The 20456-nt window shown below is 36.2% G+C and overlaps 1 protein-coding gene across 5 annotated transcripts in view; it reads right to left on the bottom strand.

Moving 5' to 3' along the window:
• The window catches only part of SLC44A5 (solute carrier family 44 member 5), a 349362-nt gene that overhangs the window by 19475 nt on the left and 309431 nt on the right, over positions 1–20456 (bottom strand). For 3 of the 5 annotated variants that reach the window (XM_035018252.1, XM_035018253.1, XM_035018254.1), the window contains 6 exons: positions 15266–15397; positions 11443–11542; positions 9254–9346; positions 8682–8769; positions 7721–7983; positions 7104–7198 (listed from right to left, as the gene is read on the bottom strand). In XM_035018252.1, the coding sequence (XP_034874143.1) occupies positions 7104–7198; positions 7721–7983; positions 8682–8769; positions 9254–9346; positions 11443–11542; positions 15266–15397 (771 nt within the window). The remainder of the gene's footprint in view (positions 1–7103; positions 7199–7720; positions 7984–8681; positions 8770–9253; positions 9347–11442; positions 11543–15265; positions 15398–20456) is intronic. The other 2 variants (XM_035018255.1, XM_035018256.1) reach the window with 2 other exon arrangements.

The raw sequence follows: 20456 nt of genomic DNA, 5'->3' as shown, positions 1-20456 counted from the left end.
ACCCCATCCCCCCACCTCCTCCCTTCTGTAACCCTCAGTTTGTTTCCCTGGAGTAAAGAGTCTCTCACGGTTTGTCTCCCTCCCTGATTTCTTCCCATTCAGTTTTCCCTCCCTTCCCCTGTGATCTTCTGCAGTATTTCTCATATTCCACCTATGAGTGAAACCATATGATAATTGTCTTTCTCTGACTGACTCACCTCACTCATCATAATACCCTGGAGTTCTATCCATGTTGATGTAAATGGTAGGTATTCATCCTTTCTGATGGCTGAGTAATATTCCATTGTATGTATGAACCACATCTTCTTTATCAATTCATCTGTTGAAGGACAGCTCCTTCCACAGTTTGGCTATTGTGGACATTGCTGCTATGAACATTGGGGTGCAGGTACCCTTCTTTTCACTACATCTGTATCTTTGGGGTAAATACTCAGTAGTGCAACTACCAGGTTGTAGGGTAGCTCTATTTTTAACTTCTTGAGGAACCTCCATACTGTTTTCCAGAGTGGTTGCTCCAACTTTTATCCCGACCGAAGTGTAAGAGGGTTCCCCTTTCTCCACATCCTCGACAACATCTGTTGTTTCCTGTCTTATTAATTTTAGCCATTCTAACTGGTGTAAGCTGGTACCTCATATGGTTTTGATTTGTACTTCCCTGATGACAAGTGATGTGGAGCATCTTCTCATGTATCTGCTGACCATCTGTATGTCTCCTTTGGAGAAGTGTTTGTTCATGTCTTCTGCCCATTTCTTGACTGGATTATTTGCTTTTTGGGTGTTGAGTTTGATAAGTTCTTTATAGACCTTGGATACCAGCCCTTTATCTAATGTCATTTGCAAATATCTTCTCCCATTCTGTAGGTTGCCTTTTAGTTTTGTTGACTGTTTCCATTGCTGTGCAGAAGTTTTTTTTATCTTGATGAAGTCCCAATAGTTCATTTTTGTCTTTGTTTCCCTTGCCTTTGGAGATGTTTCTAGCAAGAAGTTGTTGTGGTTGAGGCTGAAGAGATTACTGCCTGTGTTCCCCTCTAGGATACTGATGGATTCCTATCTCAAATTTAGGTCTTACATCCATTTTGAGTTTATCTTTGTGTATGGTATAAGAGAATGGTCCAGTTTCATTCTTCTGTGTCTGTCCAATTTTCCCAATACCATTTATTGAAGAGACTGTCTTTTTTCCATTGGATATTCTTTCCTGCCTTGTCAAAGATTAGTTGACCATAGAGTTAAGGGTCCATTTCTGGGCTGTCTACTCTGTTCTAATGATCTAGGTGTCGGTTTTTGTGCCAGTACCATGCTGTCTTGATGATCACAGCTTTGTAATATAGCTTGAAGTCCAGCATTCTGATGCCACCAGCTTTGATTTTCTTTTTCAAGATTGGTTTGGCTATTTGGGGTCTTTTGTGGTTCCATACAAATTTTAGGATTGTTTGTTCCAGCTCTGTGAAAAATGTTGATGGTATTTTGATAGGGATTGCATTGAATGTGTAGATTGCTCTGGGCAGCACAGACATTTTAACAATGTTTATTCTTCCAATCCATGAGCATGGAATGTTTTCCTAACTCTTTGTGTCTTCCTCAATTTCTTTCATAAGTGTTCTTTAGTTTTTAGAGTACAGATCCTTTACCTCTTTGGTTAGGTTTATTACTAGGTATCTTACGGGTTTTGGTGCAACTGTAAATGTAATTGATTCCTTAATTTCTCTTTCTTCAGTCACATTGTTAGTGTATAGAAATACAACTGATTTCTGTGCATTGATTTGTATCCTGACACATTGCTGAATTGCTGTATGAGTTCTTTTGGGTTTTCCACATAGAGTATCATGTCATGTGTGAAGAGTGACAGTTTGACTTCTTTGCCGATTCAGATACCTTTTATTTCTTTTTGTTGTCTGATTGCTGAGGCTAGGACTTCTAGTACTATGTTGAAAAGCACTGGTGATAGTGGACATCCCTGCTGTGTTCCTGACCTTAAGGGAAAAGCTCTCACTTTTCCGCATTGAGAATGATATTCCTTGTGGGCTTTTCATATAAGGCTTTTATGATATTGAGGTATGTTTCCTCTATCCCTACATTGTGAAGAGTTTTAATCAAGAAAGGATGCTACACTTTGTCAAATGCTTTTCTGCATCAAATGAGAGGATCATATGGTTTTTTTATTAATATGGTGTATCATGTTGATTGATTTGGGGATATCTAACTATCCTTGCATCCCAGGAATAAATCCCACTTGGTCGTGCTGAATAATCCTTTTAATGTACTGTTGGATCCTATGGAATAGTATCTTCATGAGTATTTTGGCATCCATGTTCATCAGGGACATTGGTCTGTAATTCTCCTTTTTGATAAGGTCTTTGTCTGGTTTTGGGATCAAGGTAATGCTGGCCTCATAGAAAGAGTTTGGAAGTTTTCCTTCCATGTCTATTTTTTGAAACACCTTCAGAAGAATAGGTATTATTTCTTCTTTAAATGTTTGGTAGAATTCTCCGGGAAGCCATTGGCCCTGGACTCTTGTGTGTTGGAGATTTTTTATTAAGGCTTCAATTTCCTTGCTGGATATTGGTCTTTTCAGATTTTCTATTTCTTCCTGTTTCAGTTTTGGTAGTTTATAAGTTTCCAGGAATGCATCCATTTCTTCCAGATTGCCTAATTTGTTGGCATATAGTTGCTTATAATACGTTCTTATAATTGTCTGTATTTCCTTGGTGTTGGTCGTAATCTCTCCCTTGTCATTCATGATTTTATTAATTTGGATTCTTTCTCTTTTCTTTTAGATAAATCTGGCCAAAGGTTTATTGATCTTATTAATTCTTTCAAAGAACCAGCTTCTAGTTTCGTTAATCAGTTCTACTGTTCTGGTTTCTATTTCATTGTTTTCTGCTCTAATCTTTATCATTTCCCTTCTGTTTGGTTTAGGATTTATTTGCTGTTCTTTCTCCAGGTCCTTTAGGTGTAAGGTTAGCTTATGTATTTGGGATTTTTCTAATTTTTTGAGAGAGACTTGAATGACTACGTACTTCCCTCTTAGGACCACCTTTGCAGTATCCCATAAGTTTTGATCCAATGTGTTTTCATTTTCATTGGTTTCAGTGAATTGTTTAAGTTCTACTTTAATCTGGGTTGACCCATTCATTCTTTAGCAGTATACCCTTTAACCTCCAAGTGTTTGAGTTCCTTCCAAATTTCCTCTTGTGATTGAGTTCAAGTTTCAAAGCACTGTGGTCAGAAAATATGTAGGGAATAATCTCAATCTTTTGGTATCATTTGAGACCTGATTTGTGACCCAGTACATGATCTATTCTAGAGAAAGTTCCAAGTGCACTTGAGAAGAATGAGTATTCTGTTGTTTTAGGATGGAATGTTCTGTATATATCTGTGAAGTCCATCCGGTCTAGTGTGTCATTCAAAGCCCTTGTTTTGGTTGATCTTCTGCTTAGATGATGTGTCCATTGCTGTGAGTGTGGTGTGCAAGTCCCTTACTATTAATGTATTATTATCAATATGTTTCTTTACTTTGGTTATTAATTGGTTTATATAATTGGCTGCTCCCACGTTGGGGGCATAAATATTTACAATTGTTAAATCTTCTTGTTGGATAGACCCTTTAAGTAGATATAGTATCCCTCTTCATCTCTTATTACAGTCTTTGATTTAAAATCTAATTTGTCTCATATGAGGATTGCTACCCCAACCTTCTTTTAAGGACCACTAGCATGGTAAATGTCTCTCCACCCCCTCAGTTTCAGTCTGGAGGTGTCTTTAGGTCTAAAATGAGTCTCTTGTAGACAGCATATGGGTCTTGCTTTTTGATCCAATCTGATACCCTGTGTCTTTTGATTGGGGCATTTAACCCATTTACATTCAGGGTAACTATTAAAATATATGAATTTAGTGCCATTGTATTGCCTGTAAAGTCTCTGTTTCTTTCTGGTCTATGTTACTCTTGGGGTCCCTCTTCACTTACAGGATCCCCCTTAATATTTCTTGTAGAGCTGGCTTGGTAGTCACATATTCTTTCAGTTTCTGCCTGTCCTGGAAACTCTTTATCTCTCCTTCCATTCTGAGTGATAGCCTTGCTGGAAAAAGAATTCTTGGCTGCATGTTCTTCTCATTTAGTACCCTGAATATATCATGCCAGCCCTTTTGGCCTGCCAGGTTTCTGTGGATAGGTCTGATGTTAATCTGATGTTCCTCCCTCTATAGATAAGGAACCCCTTTGTCTCTAGCTGGTCTCAGGATTCTTTTTCTCTAAAATTTGCAAGCTTCACTGTTATATGTCAGGGTGTTGATCTATTTTTATTGATTTGGGGAGGGGTCCTCTCTGCCTCTTGGACATGAATGCTTGTTTCCTTCCCCAGATTAGTGAGGTTCTCAGCTATGATTTGCTCAAATATACCTTCTGCCCCCCCCTTCCCCCTTCCCTCTCAGGCACACCAATAATTCTGACATTTGTTCATGTCAGAGCATCATTAAATTCTTAAAGCCTTTCTTCATGGGTTCTGAGTTGTCTTTCTCTCTTTTCCTCTATTTACTTCCTTTCTATCAGCCTGTCTTCTAGATCCCTTGCTCTCTCTTCTGCCTCATTCACCCTAGCTGTTAGAGCATCCAATTTAGACTGCATCTCAGTTATAGCATTTTTAAGTTTGGCCTGATTAGATCTCATTTCTGCACTTAGAGATTCTCTGCTGTCTTTTATGCTTTTTTCTAGCCCGATTATTAACTTTATAATTGCTGTGTGTTAGAAGACACTACCTCCCAAAATTGCAAAGAAAACAAAACTTATCTATATACAAAAATTAAATTGAATAGTGAAAAAAAGAGCTAAAATGAAGCATATACCTATTAAATGTATATGTAAAAAATAAAAGTTAAAAAGCAATTTAAAAACATAAAAAAATGGAAAATTTCAGACTGAAAACCAAATTGTGAGAATAAACCTCAAACTCAATATACTATTTTCCCCTGGCGCTGAAATTTTACAGTCTTGTGGGATCGGTAACCTACTCTGCACCTGTTTTTCCAGATTATCTTCTAAGGGAGGGGATTTCTCTGCTGCTTCTCAGGTCTTTGCCTGGTTGGAGTTGCACTGCCCCTTGCCAGGGGGCTGTGCTCAGTGTAAGTTGATCCTCTGTGTGGCTTTTATTCCCTGGAGGCTTTCCACACCTCTTTAGAGGATCAGAATAAAAATGGCCACGCCCTGATCCCCAGCCCCAGAGCTGAAAGATCGCAGTCTCCCCTCTTCAATAAACCTCTGGGACAAATAGTCTTCACTTTTGTGTGTGCCAGTCTCCATGGTCTCTTGCAGTGCGTGCCACTGTAATCCTCCTAGTGGGTGTCCAAGGGACCTGTGTTGCTGCCCTTTGTGTGCCCAGGAACTGAGAGTGATTGTGGGCTCATGTGCATACCCTGCTCCACTGTTCCCAGGGGATGCTGGGTGTCACCCTACTGTCCTTTCCAGGACCACCACCCCAAGAGCTGTTGCTCAGTCTTGGGTGCACCCTTTTTGCCCCTTCTGGGATATGGCAAATGGCTGCATGTTCCAGTCCTTTTCAAAGTGCTCAGGCAGAGTGGTCACCCAACCAGCTCGGCTCGCAACTTATGGTGACCCGGGCTGAGAGTCCCCTCCTGGGCTCACTGACTGTAACCAGTTTCCCCACTCCACTGCTTGGGCGCTCTACCAGTTCAGACACTCCCATCTGTTCTGTGACTCCTGGGATCCTGAGACCACAATGACCCATCTAGAATTCTGCCCTTTTCATCCCCTGAGCCCCTTGTAGACAGGGATGTCTCTCACTGGAGCAGATTTCTAAGGGTTCTGATTTCGTCCTCTGGGGCTATATCACTTTCCGGTAGCTGGCTTGTGGAGGCTCCCTCCCCTCTCCGTTTATCTTCCAATATCTCCCCACACCTCCTACCTTGCAAAAAAACAGTTGCTTTTCTACTTGTAGAGTTCCAGATATGTTTTCTTACAACTCAGGCTGAATTCATGGGTGTTCAGAATGGTTTGATAGACATCCAGCTAAATTCAAGGGATCAGGTGAAACAACATCCCCTATTCTTCTGCCCTTTTGCTGCTGTGGAAGCTCTTAGTATGTTCTGAATGTTAGTTGCTTATCAGGTAGATGACTTGCAAATATTTTTTCCTATTCTATGGGTTGCCTTTTCACTCTCTTATTAGTGTTCTTTGATGCACAAATTTTGTGTTTATGAAGTCTATTTATTCTGTTTTTTTTTTTTTCCTTTGTTACCTGTGCTAAGAACTCTTCATCAAATCCAACATCCATGAAGATTTCCTCCTACACTTTCTTCTAAGAGTTTTACTTTTCGTTTAGGTTTTAAGTCTTTGATCCATTTTGAATTAATTTTTGCATATTGTGTAAGGGTCCAACTTCATTCTTTTGTAGGTAGATATCCATTTTTCTAGTAATGTTAGTTGAAAAACCTGTCCTTTCCCCATTGAATGGCCTTATATGTGAGGGTTAATTTTTGGGTCTCTATTCTATTCCAGGTCTGTGTGTCTGTTCTTATGCTAGCACCACACTGTTTTGACTACTGTAGCTTTATATTAAGTTTTAAAATCAGGTAACTGAGAATGTTCAACTTAGTTTTCTGTTTGAAAAGTATTTTGGCAATTAATAATAAAATAAAGTGCAAGGTAGACTTTGTAAACTATATGTGTTATGTGTAAAGATTTATGATGATGACACCCATATTTATATTTTAAGCCTGACTTATCCTGAGCTTCAGACTTAAAACTGCCTGACATCTCCACCATGCTGCTCAATATTAACATGCCAAAACCAGTTTTTCATCTCTTCTTTGAAATTTGCTTTTCCCGGTTTCTACATCTTAGTAAATGGCATCACACACTTTTTCTCTTTTTTTTTGCCACTGCTTCTCCTCCCATCCTCTCCTGTCCCATATCCTATCTCTCAGCAGGTCCTGTTGGCTTTTTCTTCCAAACATATCCCCAATCTGACCACTTCCATCCTCATTACCCTAGTCCAACGTGCAGTCATCATATTTCCCTTAACTCCTTGCCCCAATCCATTCTCTTTACAGAAGTCAAGAAGTCTGAGAAAAGATGAATTCTGGAGTCTTACCTTTAAGACGGTGGTCCAAGTATTCTAGGACTAATTTAAACATTTGAATTAATGCAAGAATTAAAGATCCAAATGCTAGGGATCCTGTGTGATATCTGGGCAAAGATAAAATGAGAATCAAAGTTAAAATATCTTTACTACTAACTAAAAGGATGCTAAACAATTTTAATAGGTAAAAAGGATCTGCAGAAGGATAGGGAAGAGTTTATTACACTTTCTTATTCAGGTTCATAAAGGTCTTCTTAGAGGATTTTATATGATATACATCTATATTGCCCTTCATCTACAAAAATGATACCAAAAGCCTGTCATCATAAAATACAATGTTTGGGCTAAGCAATGGAGAGAAGTCAAGTTAATTCTTCATTTTTATTTTGGTGCCCTCCCCTACTACCTGTCTTCAGCAACCCATGGCTTTTAGAAGGATGTTGGCCTGGGTAGGGATTGTAAAACTGTGGCTATAAAACCAGACATAGCCAATGGACATCCATGAATCTTAAATCATACCTTTGACCTCATTTGTATTTTGCCACTTGAATTATATAAGCATAAGACTGAATTATAAGCACACTAAACATAACTGGGAAGACAGATGTAGGATTCCATGTGGAACTTACCGTATGGCTCGTCCAAATGCAGTAAAAACTGGATACTGTGGGATGTCATCAGGTTTTTTCAAGGCCCAGTAATAAGAAGCAAAGGCACCAGCAAGGGCACACTGACCCAGTGCAATGACAAAGTTTATAAGCCAGAGAAAGACAAATAGATTGAACATCTGGAAGGTAGGGACATACTGATGGTATAGGCTCTTTCCACCATAGAAAGCAAAGTTACATTGAGCCCCAGGGCAAACTCTGGCAATTTCAGTTGTATTAAAAATCTGCACTCAGAAAAAAAAAAATACAGATAATATAGTATGAAATGCCATTCCAAGATAACACATTCCCTGCCTTCTCTTCTTATGTAAGCCCCCAATTGCATGTCCTAATCTTTTCACATTAACTTCTGCAGTTAGTCTTTTTTTCTTTTTTTTGAACATATAGTTGTGTTTTTAAGATTTGAGAGTGAGCGAGCATGAGAGAGAGCATGATCACAGTGGGGGAGGGAGGGGAGAGGGAGAAGCAGACTCCCTGCTGAGCAGGGAGCCCAACAAGGGGCTTGATCCTAGGACCCTGGAATCATGACCTGAGCCAAAGGCAGATGCTTAATCCACTGAGCCACCCAGGTGCCTCTGTGATTCCTATTTTCTATCCCATCACTTTATATTATTCCTTAATGAGCACTGTAAAGTATTTCATTTTCTATCATATGGTCACCACTCTGCACCCACTAAAATTTCACATTTATTACTGTTGTTGTTGACCATTCCAGCTTCTTCCATGGGCTCAGGAAATAATAGTGCTTTGTCTCTATTCTGCCTATCATTTCAGTGCTCTCCTGCTAACACCTGATCCACCCTTCCCTTCTTAACAGTGGTCCCCATTAAGGTCTCTATTTCTCAATGATTTTTACAACTGCTAGGTGAAATGTAGTAGAGTTCTGTATTGAAGTAAGTAAAAGAGAGTTTCTTTGACTTACCTCTGGGTTACAGGTTGTATTTTCATGTTTACATGTCCTTTCTGGGGATATGACTTTGTATATAGGTACCCCCGATGTAGCCAAGTAACTGGGTTAACCTATTAAGGATAAACTATTCCAACTGGTAGATAGAAAGTAGATGGACAAGAAAATAATGGAAATAACTCAAAAGCCTGCAGAGAGATCAACTTCAAAAACTTCTAATCCTTTAATAATTCATACATTTTTTCAGACCTGGAATAATGTAACATGGGTCAGCTACACTGAGTGGCCCCTTAACAGTAGAATACAAAGGAATTTTCTTAGGTTATTGCCAAGAAGAAGTACCATATGTGAAGACAAAACAAAATCTACCATATGACCTATCTGGGGGAAATTCAATCAGTAGACAAAGTTTTTTAGAGCTTAGCAAAAACAACAACAACAACAACAAAAAAAAAAACAACCAGAAAAAAAAAAACCCTTTAGGATGTTCCGAGTCTTCCTAGGATGGGAAGCACTGGACACAAACTCTTGGTTCTTAAATAGTAGTGTGGACCTGAGGTTTAAAGATGTCAATTACCGAAGGATACATTGCTGTCACTGCCCAGTAGGCAATACAGATGGAGAGGAAAATGAAAGTTAAAACTGGATAAATTAATGTAGTAGGGAGGTATCCAATGGCTCTGAAATAAAGCAAATAGTTGAAATTCAAAATGATTCAGAGATATAATTTCTCAATTAAATCTTTATCTGTTAAAACTAGAAATAAGCTTTAAAATGAATCCATTCTAAGAATGGTGGTAATAACCATTGACTCTTTTTTGCTGATCATTCTGGCATTTTCTTAAAAAAATTAAAATTTTTAATTGGCTTTTAAATTTTACTTAAATGTTATTTATTTGTTTTTAGTAATTAGAGGCCTTCTTTTAATGTTCATATTTAATTCCTGTCAAAAGTTCCCCAAAGTTCCCCCAAGTTTCTGTATGACTCAAAGATTTAATACCCTAAACCTTCTCCTCTTTGGTTATTTCTGTATGACTCATAAAGATTTGATACATTATAATCATAGTTCTTCCTTTTGTTTAGATTCTTAGACTCTCAAAATTGGAGAGGACCTTGAGATCATCTGATCAAATGTGAGAATCCCTTCCTAATTCAGGAATCCCTTCTATGTTATCTTTTAAATATGTTCATTAGTTTCTGGTGACCATATGGAGTGATAAAAACTTACTTTTGTATGACAGTGCTTATTCTATTCTCTTAACAACCAAAATATTAAAAAGTTCTTCCTTATCAGCTAGCCTGTTACTCATATCCACTACCTTTTGGAGAAAAAATGATCACCTTTTCCATACAGCAGCCTTTCAAGGAACTCCTTATTCTTTTATACTCCAGTATAATCATTCCTTTAGTATTTCCTTATAAGTCATGGTGTCTGAAATGTTCACCATCCTAGTTGCCCTGTTCCTACTTTTGAATAATCTTTTCAGCATATGACACTGGAAACCCAATACTGTTTTATATAACCACTAAGAACTATGATGGAACTATTTCCACTCCTAATGCAATGCATTGGCATATCTTAGATGCTTTTTGCATTTGTTACCTTGTCACCACACTATTTGAGCTAAGTTCTCTCCTTTCTCCAGATACTGCTATTAAGCGAAACATTGAGCATCTCTATGTTTACCCTGTATTCTCATACCAATTTATTCCAGCTCTTACTTTCCCTTAAAAAAAATTATCAACATGTCACAGTTGTATTGGCCCTTTCACAAACACACACACACACACACACACGTGTAACAGTGGGGCAAGTTACAGTGAATTTTACAATATATTATTTAAGAAATAAACCCAGCAAATGAGGAGTTTTCAGTGGCTAATGATAGTCTTTCAGTTATGGGTAGGAGAGAGACTTTAACAAACTGCTTGTTAACTATTTAAACCATTGGATTCAAGTGGCACTCTTATTATAGATGACAATTTTGTTAAAATAATCCTTACAGACTATTTAAAATAATTTGGTCTTTGGTCATTAATAACTTAGTTTTTCATCATTCTAAATGGTCTGTTGGCTTTATAGTAATGCTTTTCTTGTTTCTTCCATGCATTATTCAAAAGTTTAAAGTATTATCCTCAAGTGACCTTTGGAATAGTTTAGAAACTGTAGGTATCATTATCTCCCAGCATGAATTTTAGTGTTTATTTTATAGCATTTTTTAACAAAAATGGTTCTGGGTATAAAGTGTTCTGAATTAAGAGCTGTAGATAGAAAATGTATAGTCTGGTGTTCCTAGGATCAGTTATTCTGTCTATTAGCAAATTTTGTCACTCATATAGAAATGGTAATAGCACATAATTGACTTTATAGAATTATGGTGATTTAAAGTTTTGCAAATGATCTCAACCATCAATATTAACATATGATTCAGCAGGGGAATAATACAATATATAATACAAGTTACTACTTTTACATAGCACTTTATCACTTACTTTCACATGTTATTCTAACATACATTTGGTATTCAAAAAGTGTTAATACATACGCTACACAGGTTTCAGCCTTAGTTCATCCTATGATAATTGAGGTCTGGGGATACTGAGGGATTTGTTAGCATGACCTTTCTAATAAGTGGCCAAGTCTGAACTTCAGTCTTCTTGAATGGAAAGCAGATTTGTTTAACAAGTCTTAAAGGGGAAGTCTATCTACACAATAGGCAGTGACTGATTTGAGTGACTGATATACATTATGTGAGTTTCTCCATCAGGGACTTACTTGCTCCCTTCCTTCAGCAAGGCAATGGAGATGCGGATTCGTTCCCTGAGGAAGATCAGCATGAGGATGATAAACGCTTCAAGAAGGCAGAGTATTATCACTTTAAACAGGAAAAACAAAATTAGTGTGTGATACAAATCAACCCAAAAAACAAACTTTCTCTGCAAAAATTTAGGACTGAGTTTCAGGACTTTTTCTGCCAATTCTGTCACTCCATAATATAAGCAGTGCTACCTCTCCCAAAATGCTAATCTTAGAAATTCATTTTCAAAATCTCCAAGAAATGCTAAGAAATCTAGATTAAAACATTTAGCTAGAGTTTGAGCAACTCAATTGGTCAGGCTTCATTTTATCTGTAGAAACATTTCACACCATTTGTAGAAGTGAGAGAAGGAAGGCCTGCTGTAGGCAGCTCTATTTCAGATGTTTTCACTTTCACTTCATTGAGTAAGAGAATCATTACAGAAGAAACTCTTTGAACTGTCCACCCTGGGCATCACAATGCCTCTTCATTAACTGACCTTGCTGACTGACAGGGCAGGCTCTTGGCTGCCACAGTTTTATTTTGTGACTCTACCCATCATGGCTACCATTGATGGAATCAGGATGTAAACCCAACCCCAGTTGTCTAATAAAAGTCTCAGGATTAGAACTAAGGGAGTCTACTTCAGTTTTGAATTGAAGTTTGTGGACCTCTTGAACTTCGAGTTATATAAACTTAATGAACTATGTCACCTTTATGTGAAATAAGTGAATTTGCAAAGACAGAATAACATGTATGTGTATTAAAGAAACACAGCAGAGAGGCAATCTTGAGTTCTTTTGGCTTTCTGTTTCCTGGATCCAAGTACACCTGAAAGTCCAGCTGCTTTTCTGCTTTTCTGAGTTTGGTGAGACACTTCTATATTCTTATAAGTACCAATGCCTTGCCCCCAGCTTGTTCCAATTTTCTTTTCTTTTTGGCTACCTTCAATTAGTTTCTTTTTACTTTAAGCCAAATGGTCCTAATTACTATATTTCATCAATTCAAAGACACCTCTTTAATTTAGGAGTAACTTTTCAAGAAAAGTGAAATCCTACATTAAATGTCTTTTCATTGATTATAAGATGCATCCTGACTTCAGATATTAACATATCTGAAGTGAAAAGTTTGGATCTTAAAATTAAGGAAATATAGCACTGCTAATCATAGACTCTGAAATTGTAGAAGAAACTTAATGGAAATTTAAATTCCCACCTGCAAAAGAATCTGCTCTATTACATCCTTTGCTAGACAGTTATTCTGCTCATGTCTGAGCACTTTGAGTGATAGGACACTCATTATTTCATTTGATGTTACACCACTAAGATTCTGATGTCACAGCACGCATCAGTTAACATCTCCTAGTAGAAACCAGTAACCCAGAGATGTGAGAGGATCTTACATCTTCTTTTAGTTAAATTATGTATGTATGTATGTTGTCATGCATATTTGATTCTCTTAAAACAATACACTGAGTCCAAAATTATGGGGTATAGCCATATTAAGCTAAAATCATTATCTTCGGACAAACCTAAGAAAATGAGATATACCAAGAATCACCTTATATTCTGAAATTGCATTGATAACATTGCATGTGAAGCTTATACCTTTACAAAATTGCATATCCACAAGGATTAGAAAAATTTTATTGTCCTTTGAATTTATATATTATATTCCTTTCTTGTGTTTAAGTAAGAGCAAACAATGGAAATCTATTTTTTGAGACCCTGTAGAGAAGCTGGTATAACTAACTTTTCAGAGGAGGAGACTGAGATAACTAATAGCAGAAATGAGATTAGAACCATCTCCTAACACAATCTGAGACTCATAAAAATGATAGTTTTTATATGTATAACTCCGCTTATTTTCAGTGTTTCCATCAATGAGTATAATTTCATATTATGCCCTTTTCTCTAATACCTAGAATTTTGTCCAAACACAGAGCAAGTAATCAATTAATGTCCAATAAATGGGTTGTGAAAGTGGGGGCTCATTTGAGGAACGATTGGTACTGCTAGACTTGAAAATAAAAGCAAACTCTCTATCTTCCTCAAAGGACATCATTTAACTTCTCCAGTGGCGGATTCTGATCATGTCAATAATTTTTGTGTTGAAAGCCCTTAAGAGACAGTAGTGGAATGACCACAGAACCTGTAATTAAGATCCACCTGAGAATAAAACTAGAGGTTTCAATACATAATGATGAGATTCATCATCTTTAGACATGATAGATAATTGCAAGTGGATTGCTGAGAAGGTATGGAATCACTCAAATTCAGGAAAAGTGATGAGGATACAAGTCCCAAGATGCCTGATTTTTATAATTAAAAAGAAATGGCTACAAATGAAATCATCTTTCTGCAGCATATTTGAAAAAAAATTGTTATATGAAGGGAATTAATCTGCATGTGAGCTGGAAGTGGGAAGCCAAAGAACAAGGATGTGGCATTTTGATCCAGCACTGCCCAAGGAAAAGAGAAAAACTGAATGTGCCGGACAAAAGGAATCTGGGGGACTGGGCGGGGGGCTTCTGTGCGGGGCTAGGTCATCAAGCTTGCCAAGAGCCTATAGATTAAAATCTCTCAAAGCAAAGCCCTTTGCTAAAAAGGCTGCTCATTATTAATTTTGTTCCCCACATGCCTTGATTCCAGGAAAGCAGTGTCCTGGATGGCATAGGTCTGCATTCTGGTCCGGAAGGGTAGCCTAGTAGTATAAACAACTAAAATGGCACACTGGTTACGTAACGTGAGCCTGTCCTTGAAAGCCTGATGACTTGCAGGGAAGTGACAAAACCAAGTTTTCACATTTATGGAGATGGGACCCAAACCTGGACCCATGATGCCTCCATCAAGATACTGCTCACCTCTGAGGCTACCTCTGGGCTTCTTACCAGGCCTCCTTGAATGTGCCTTGTTTGGCTCTCTAACTTAAACAATATGAAGAATTTTTTTTAAAGCAAAATGTAATTAAAGATTATTTTTAAATCTTGATTAAAGAACATGAAATGGGAGAAATATTATAATAAAACCATTTTAGGAATATAAAATTAAAGTTATCTCTGAAATCACCTTGCTTTAAAAATTCTGTTAATATTACCCTTAACTAATTCAATAATCTGAATAAACATTTCAGAATGTAAATTTATTTTATTACTCATTATTCCAATTCCTGTAATAGTTTAAAAGTGTTGTTATGAAAAAAATTGGTCTTTCTTTTTTCCGTTTTTAAAACAAGTTTGAAAAATCAAAGTTTTTTCCTTTTAAAACACCTTTTTTGGATATCAAGTTAATGGCTATAAACATCCACATCCAAATCATTTTAAGGTAAAGGCAAATAGCATGACGTCATTGTAAAGTATTATTTTCTTAAATTATATAATAAATTCCCCTCAATGACTTTGCCATTTACTGTAGCTATTAAGATTATAGACACATTGGGGCGCCTGGGTGGCTCAGTTGGTTAAGCGATGGCCTTCGGCTCAGGTCATGATCCTGGAGTCCCGGGATCGAGTCCCCATCGGGCTCCCTGCTCGGCAGAGTCTGCTTCTTCCTCTGACCCTCCCCCCTCTCATGTGCTCTCTCTCTCGCTCATTCTCTCTCGCAAATAAATAAATAAAATCTTGAAAAAAAAAAGATTATAGACACATTTACTTTAATGACATTAGTGATAAATGTATCTAACATTTATTGGTTGTTGTGTAAACCACATTTATTGGTTGGTTGTGTAAACCAACCCAAGATTTCCTTTAGACAAAGATTCTCTTTCATTATTTAACAAAACCAGCTTTTAAAATCCACTCACTAAATGCAAACCATGTTTGTTTCAGTTGGAAGTACATGCTTATATCAGTCTGAAACCCGATGTCATATATAGTTAAGTGAGAATTTGGCCGTCCCTGAAGATTGCTATGTTCCTGGTAACAGTGCCATATTCCTTGAAAAGAAAAGAAAAACAGACTAATGTAAAATGCTATTTCCTGAAATATAAGCTATACACTTATACATATTTACATGAAATTGAACAGCATGGTCATTTCTACAAAGGCAAGATTCATATTTACATAGTAAACATTTTATATGGATCTAATATTCTAAATGTACTATATATTCAAAATAAATGTTATCAGTATTTGCCTGGCTGACTATGGCAACATCTGGCTTTAAATGTCCTTTTGACTAGAAACAACCTCAATGTCCAACAGGGACTAGCTAAATAAATTATGGTATATTTGTACAGTAGAATACTAGCTTTTCATGTAAAGAAGAGAAAGTATACTGATATTCAATGATCACTAAGCTATTTTGATAAGTGAAAAATGCAAGGTACAAAATGACATAAAAAGTGTGCTATAATTCACATAAGATGATCTTTATATATATTTTCTTATATACACATAAAGTATCTCTGAAAGGATACACAGTAATGTATTTTTTACTTCCAGGGAAGGAAACTTACCAACCAAGGAATAGAACAAGAAGGAAATTTCACTGTATAGACTTTATACATTTTGAAATTTGAAACACGTAAATATACAACCAATTTAAAAAGCAAATTTGTAAAAATCATTTAAGTTGAAAAAATGCTTTTAAATTTAAAAAATGTTTTTGGTGAAGTCATGTCTTGATGGAATTACCTAATGCATATTCTTATCAAAGATTGTGTCCCAGCAAAGTAAATATGGACTAACCAATTCCCTATGACACTACATTTCAGACTGTATAGTGAATTTTTTTTTAAAGATTTATTTATGAGAGAGAGAGGGGGAGGGAGAGAACAAGTGGGGGGAGGGGCAGAGGGAGAGAGAGAATCCCAAGCAGACTCCTTGCTGAACGAGAGAGCCTGATGCAGAGCTCAATCTCACGACCGTGAGATTATGATCTAAGCAGAAATCAAGAGTCGGATGCTTAACTGACTGAGCCACGCAGGTGCCCATCAGACTGCTTAATGACTTTTTACATGATCTTGACAAAGTAAAAAAAAAAAAAAAATAGAGTTAAGTTTATTTTTATGAGCAATGAGTCTGGATTAGATACCTTGGCAATGTTTTAGGAATAATGAGAAAAACTGCTTTTTAAACCCCAACTATAAACTAACAGGTTTTTTTCTAGATAAAGATAAGAGAGTGAGGTCCATGGAGAGAGGCAAGACTAGACTAGAAGGGACATTTGTTTCTCAAAGAGATATAAGACAAATCTCTTTCAGGTCCTTCTTTCCCAGTGTATTTTTAAAAATGCTTTTGGGGGGCACCTGGGTGGCTCAGTCAGTTAAGGGCCAACTCTTGATTTCAGCTCAGGTCATGATCTTAGGGTCCTGGGATCAAGCCTGCACTGGGCTCCGAGCTCTGCAGGGAGTTTGCTTGAGGATTCTCTCTCTCCCTGTCCCTCTGCCCCTCCCTCCACTCACACTCTCTCTCTAAAATAAATAAATAAATCTTTAACAAAAATGCTTTTGGCATATTTGATACTTACAAAATTATATGTAATAACAGATTTAAGTTTTAAAACATATAATCAAATCAACACATATGGATGCATCACCTAGTTTAAGATTTTATGATCTTAAGTTTGCTCTAATTAAGCAAAATAAAACTTTTTCTTTTTTCTTTTATCATACCTCCCTGCCTCTCTCCACCAAAGAACAATTATTCTGAATTTTGTGCCTATTATTCTCTTATTTTAACAAAGATTTGTTGAAATCTCCCCTAAGGGAGATTCATAACTCATACAAGTTTTTTCTAGGATTTATCCTTATTGTTCTATGAATTTTGAATCTACTTTATTAGATGCATATAATCTATTTTATTAGATGCATATATGTTTAGAATTGGTATATCTTTTAAGCAAATTAAATCCCTTCTAGCTCTAGTAATGCTTTTTATTTTAAAATCTGTTTTGTCTGATTAATATGGCAACTGCAGATTTCTTCTGGTTAAAGATTCTAAATAAATTTATACCCCTTTCACCAGTATACATTACAAAACACTCACTAGGGAAAGTATAGTTACCATCTGTCATTGTATAAAGTTATTATAATATTATTGACTATATTACCTATGCTGTAGTTTGCATCCCCACGACTTGTTTTATAACTGGAAGTTTGTACCTCTTAATCTCTTTCCCCTATTTTACCTATCTCCCCACTCCCCACCCCTCTGGCAACCATCAATTTGTTCTCTATATTTATGGGTCTGTTTCTGTGCTTGTTTTTTAGATTCCACATATAAGTAAAATCATATGGTATTTTTCTTTGACTTACTTCATTTAGCGTAATACTCTATAGATTCATGTTGTCACAAATGGCAAGGTTTCATCCTTTTTAATCCATTTTTTATCAATTTCTTTATCCATTCATCCACTGATGGTTGTTTCCATATCTTGGCTATTATAAATAAGGCTGCAATGAACATGGGGGTGCATATATCTTTTTGAGTTAGTGTTTTCATTTTCTTCAGGTAAATACCCAAAAGTGGACTTGTTGAATCAGATGGTATTTCTATTTTTAATTTTTTGAGGAACCTCCATACTGTTTTCCATAGTGGCTGAATCAATTTACATTCCTACCAACTGTGCACAAGGGTTCATTTCTCGCTACATCCTTGCCAACACTTAATTCTTGTCTTTTTCATAATAGGCATTCTAACAGGTGTGAAGTGCTATCAGATTGTGGTTTTGATTTGCATTTCCCTGATGAATAGTGATGCTGAGTACCTTTCATGTAACTGTTGGCCATCTGTAGGTTTTCTTTGAGAAAATGTCTATTCAGATTTTCTGCCCATTTTTAAGTTAGGTAGTTTGATTTTTTAAATTTTACCTTTTTTGCTACTAAATTGTGTAAATTGTTTATATTAGCTCCTTATCAGATATCTGATTTACAAATATTTTCTCCCATCCAATAGGTAGTCTTTTCATTTTGTTGAGGGACTTCTTTGCTGTTCAGAAGCTTTGTAGATTATGTAGTTCCACTTATTTATTTTTTATTTTATCGCTTGTGATTTTTAGGTCATATTAAAAAAAATCATTGCCAAGAACTATATCAAGGAGCTTGAAACTCCTTGAAAACATACTGCTTATGTTTTCTTCTAGGGGTTTTATGGTTTCAGGTCTTACATTCAAGTATTTAATCCATTTTGAGTTAATTTTTGTGTATGCTGTAAGATAGTGGTCCAGTTTCATTCTTTTGTGTGTGCCTGTCCGGTTATCCCAACACAATTTATTGAACAGATTGTCCTTTCCATTGTATATCTTGGCTTCCTCTGTCATAAATTGATATGAGTGGGTTTATTTTTGGGCTCTCTATTCCATTCCATTGATCTATGTGTCTGTTTTTATGCCAATACCATACTGTTTTAATTACTATAGCTTTGTAATATAGTTCAAAATCAGGGCTTATGATACCTCCAGTTTTGTTCTCTTTCTCAAGATTGCTTTGGCTTTTTGGTTTTGTGGGGTTTATTTGTACTTCCATACAAATTTTAGGATTATCTGTTCTACTTATTTTAAAAGGCAATTTGAATTTTGATAGGGATTGCACTGAATCTGCATATTACCTTGGGTAATATGCAGATTTTAACTATATTTATTCTCCCAATCCATGAGCACAGAATATCTTTCCATTTATTTGTGTCTTCTCCAATCTCTTTTATTAATGTCTTGTAGTTTTCAATACACAGGACTTTCACCTCCTTTGTTAAATTTATTCCTAGTTATTTTATTCTTCTGATGCAACTGTAAATGGGATTATAAATGGATAGACCACTCAGACAAAAATCGGTAAGGAAACATCAGCCTTAAACAACATATTAAACCAGGAGGACTTAACAGATATATATATAGAACATTCCATCCAAAAACAACAGAATACACATTCTTCTCAAATGCACATGATATTTTCAAGGACAGATCATGTTAGGCCACAAAACAAGTCTAAATAAATTTAGGAGAACTGAAATCATATCAGGTATCTTCTTTGACCACAATAGATGAAACTAGAAATTAATTACATAAGGAAAACTGGAAAATTCACAAATATGTGGAAATTAAACAACATGTTACTGAACAACCAATAGGTCAAAGAAGAAATCAAAAGGGAAATACCTTGAGACAAATGAAAATGGAAATATACCAAAATTTGTGGTACACAGTAAAAGTAGTTCATAAGGGCACAGGTTTACTTCAAGAAACAAGAAAATTCTCAAATAAACAATCTAACTTTATACCTCCCTTGAGGTATAAAGAAAAGAACAAACAAAAGCCAAAGTTAGAAGGAAGGAAATAACAAAGATTAGAGCAGAAATAAACGAGATAGAGACTAAGAAGACAATACAGAAGATCAATGAGACTAAGAGCTAGTTCTTTGAAAAGATTAAAAAAAAAAAAAAAAAGGACAAGTGTTTAGCTAGCCTCACCAAGAAAGAGAGGATTCAAAATCAGAAATGAGAGTTTACAACTGATACTACAGAAACACAAAGGATCATAAAAGACTACAGTCAATCCCTAAACAACAGGGGGGTTAGGGGTGCCTACACCAAACACAGCCAAAAACCCATATATAAATTTTGACTCCCCAAAATCTTACCTATTAATAGCCAACTATTGACCAGAAGCCTTACTGATACCACAAGCAGTTGATTAACACTTAACATTTTAAGTGTTAAAATGACTTAATACTTAATACTCAGTACGCTATATGTATTATGTACTCTTATAATAAACTACAGAAAATATTAAATCATAAGAAAAAGAAAACTCATTTACAGTACTGTATTTACTTAAATTTTATTTTATTATGTTATGTTAGTCACCATACATCATTAGTTTTTGATGTAGTGATCCACCCTTCATTGTTTTCGTATAACACCCAGTGCTCCATGCAGTACGTGCCCTCCTTAATACCCGGGCTAAACCATCTTTGGAGATGTATCTTGAAAGAGGTTGCTGTGGCCAATGTCAAAGAGGTTAGTGCCTATGTTCTCCTCTAGGATTTTGATGGATTC

The sequence above is a fragment of the Mirounga leonina genome, unplaced genomic scaffold, assembly GCF_011800145.1.
Source record: "Mirounga leonina isolate KUSES-001 unplaced genomic scaffold, KU_Mleo_1.0 Mir_173, whole genome shotgun sequence".
In the NCBI taxonomy this organism is placed as follows: Eukaryota; Metazoa; Chordata; class Mammalia; order Carnivora; family Phocidae; genus Mirounga; species Mirounga leonina.
This window is presented reverse-complemented; position numbering and strand designations above follow the sequence as displayed.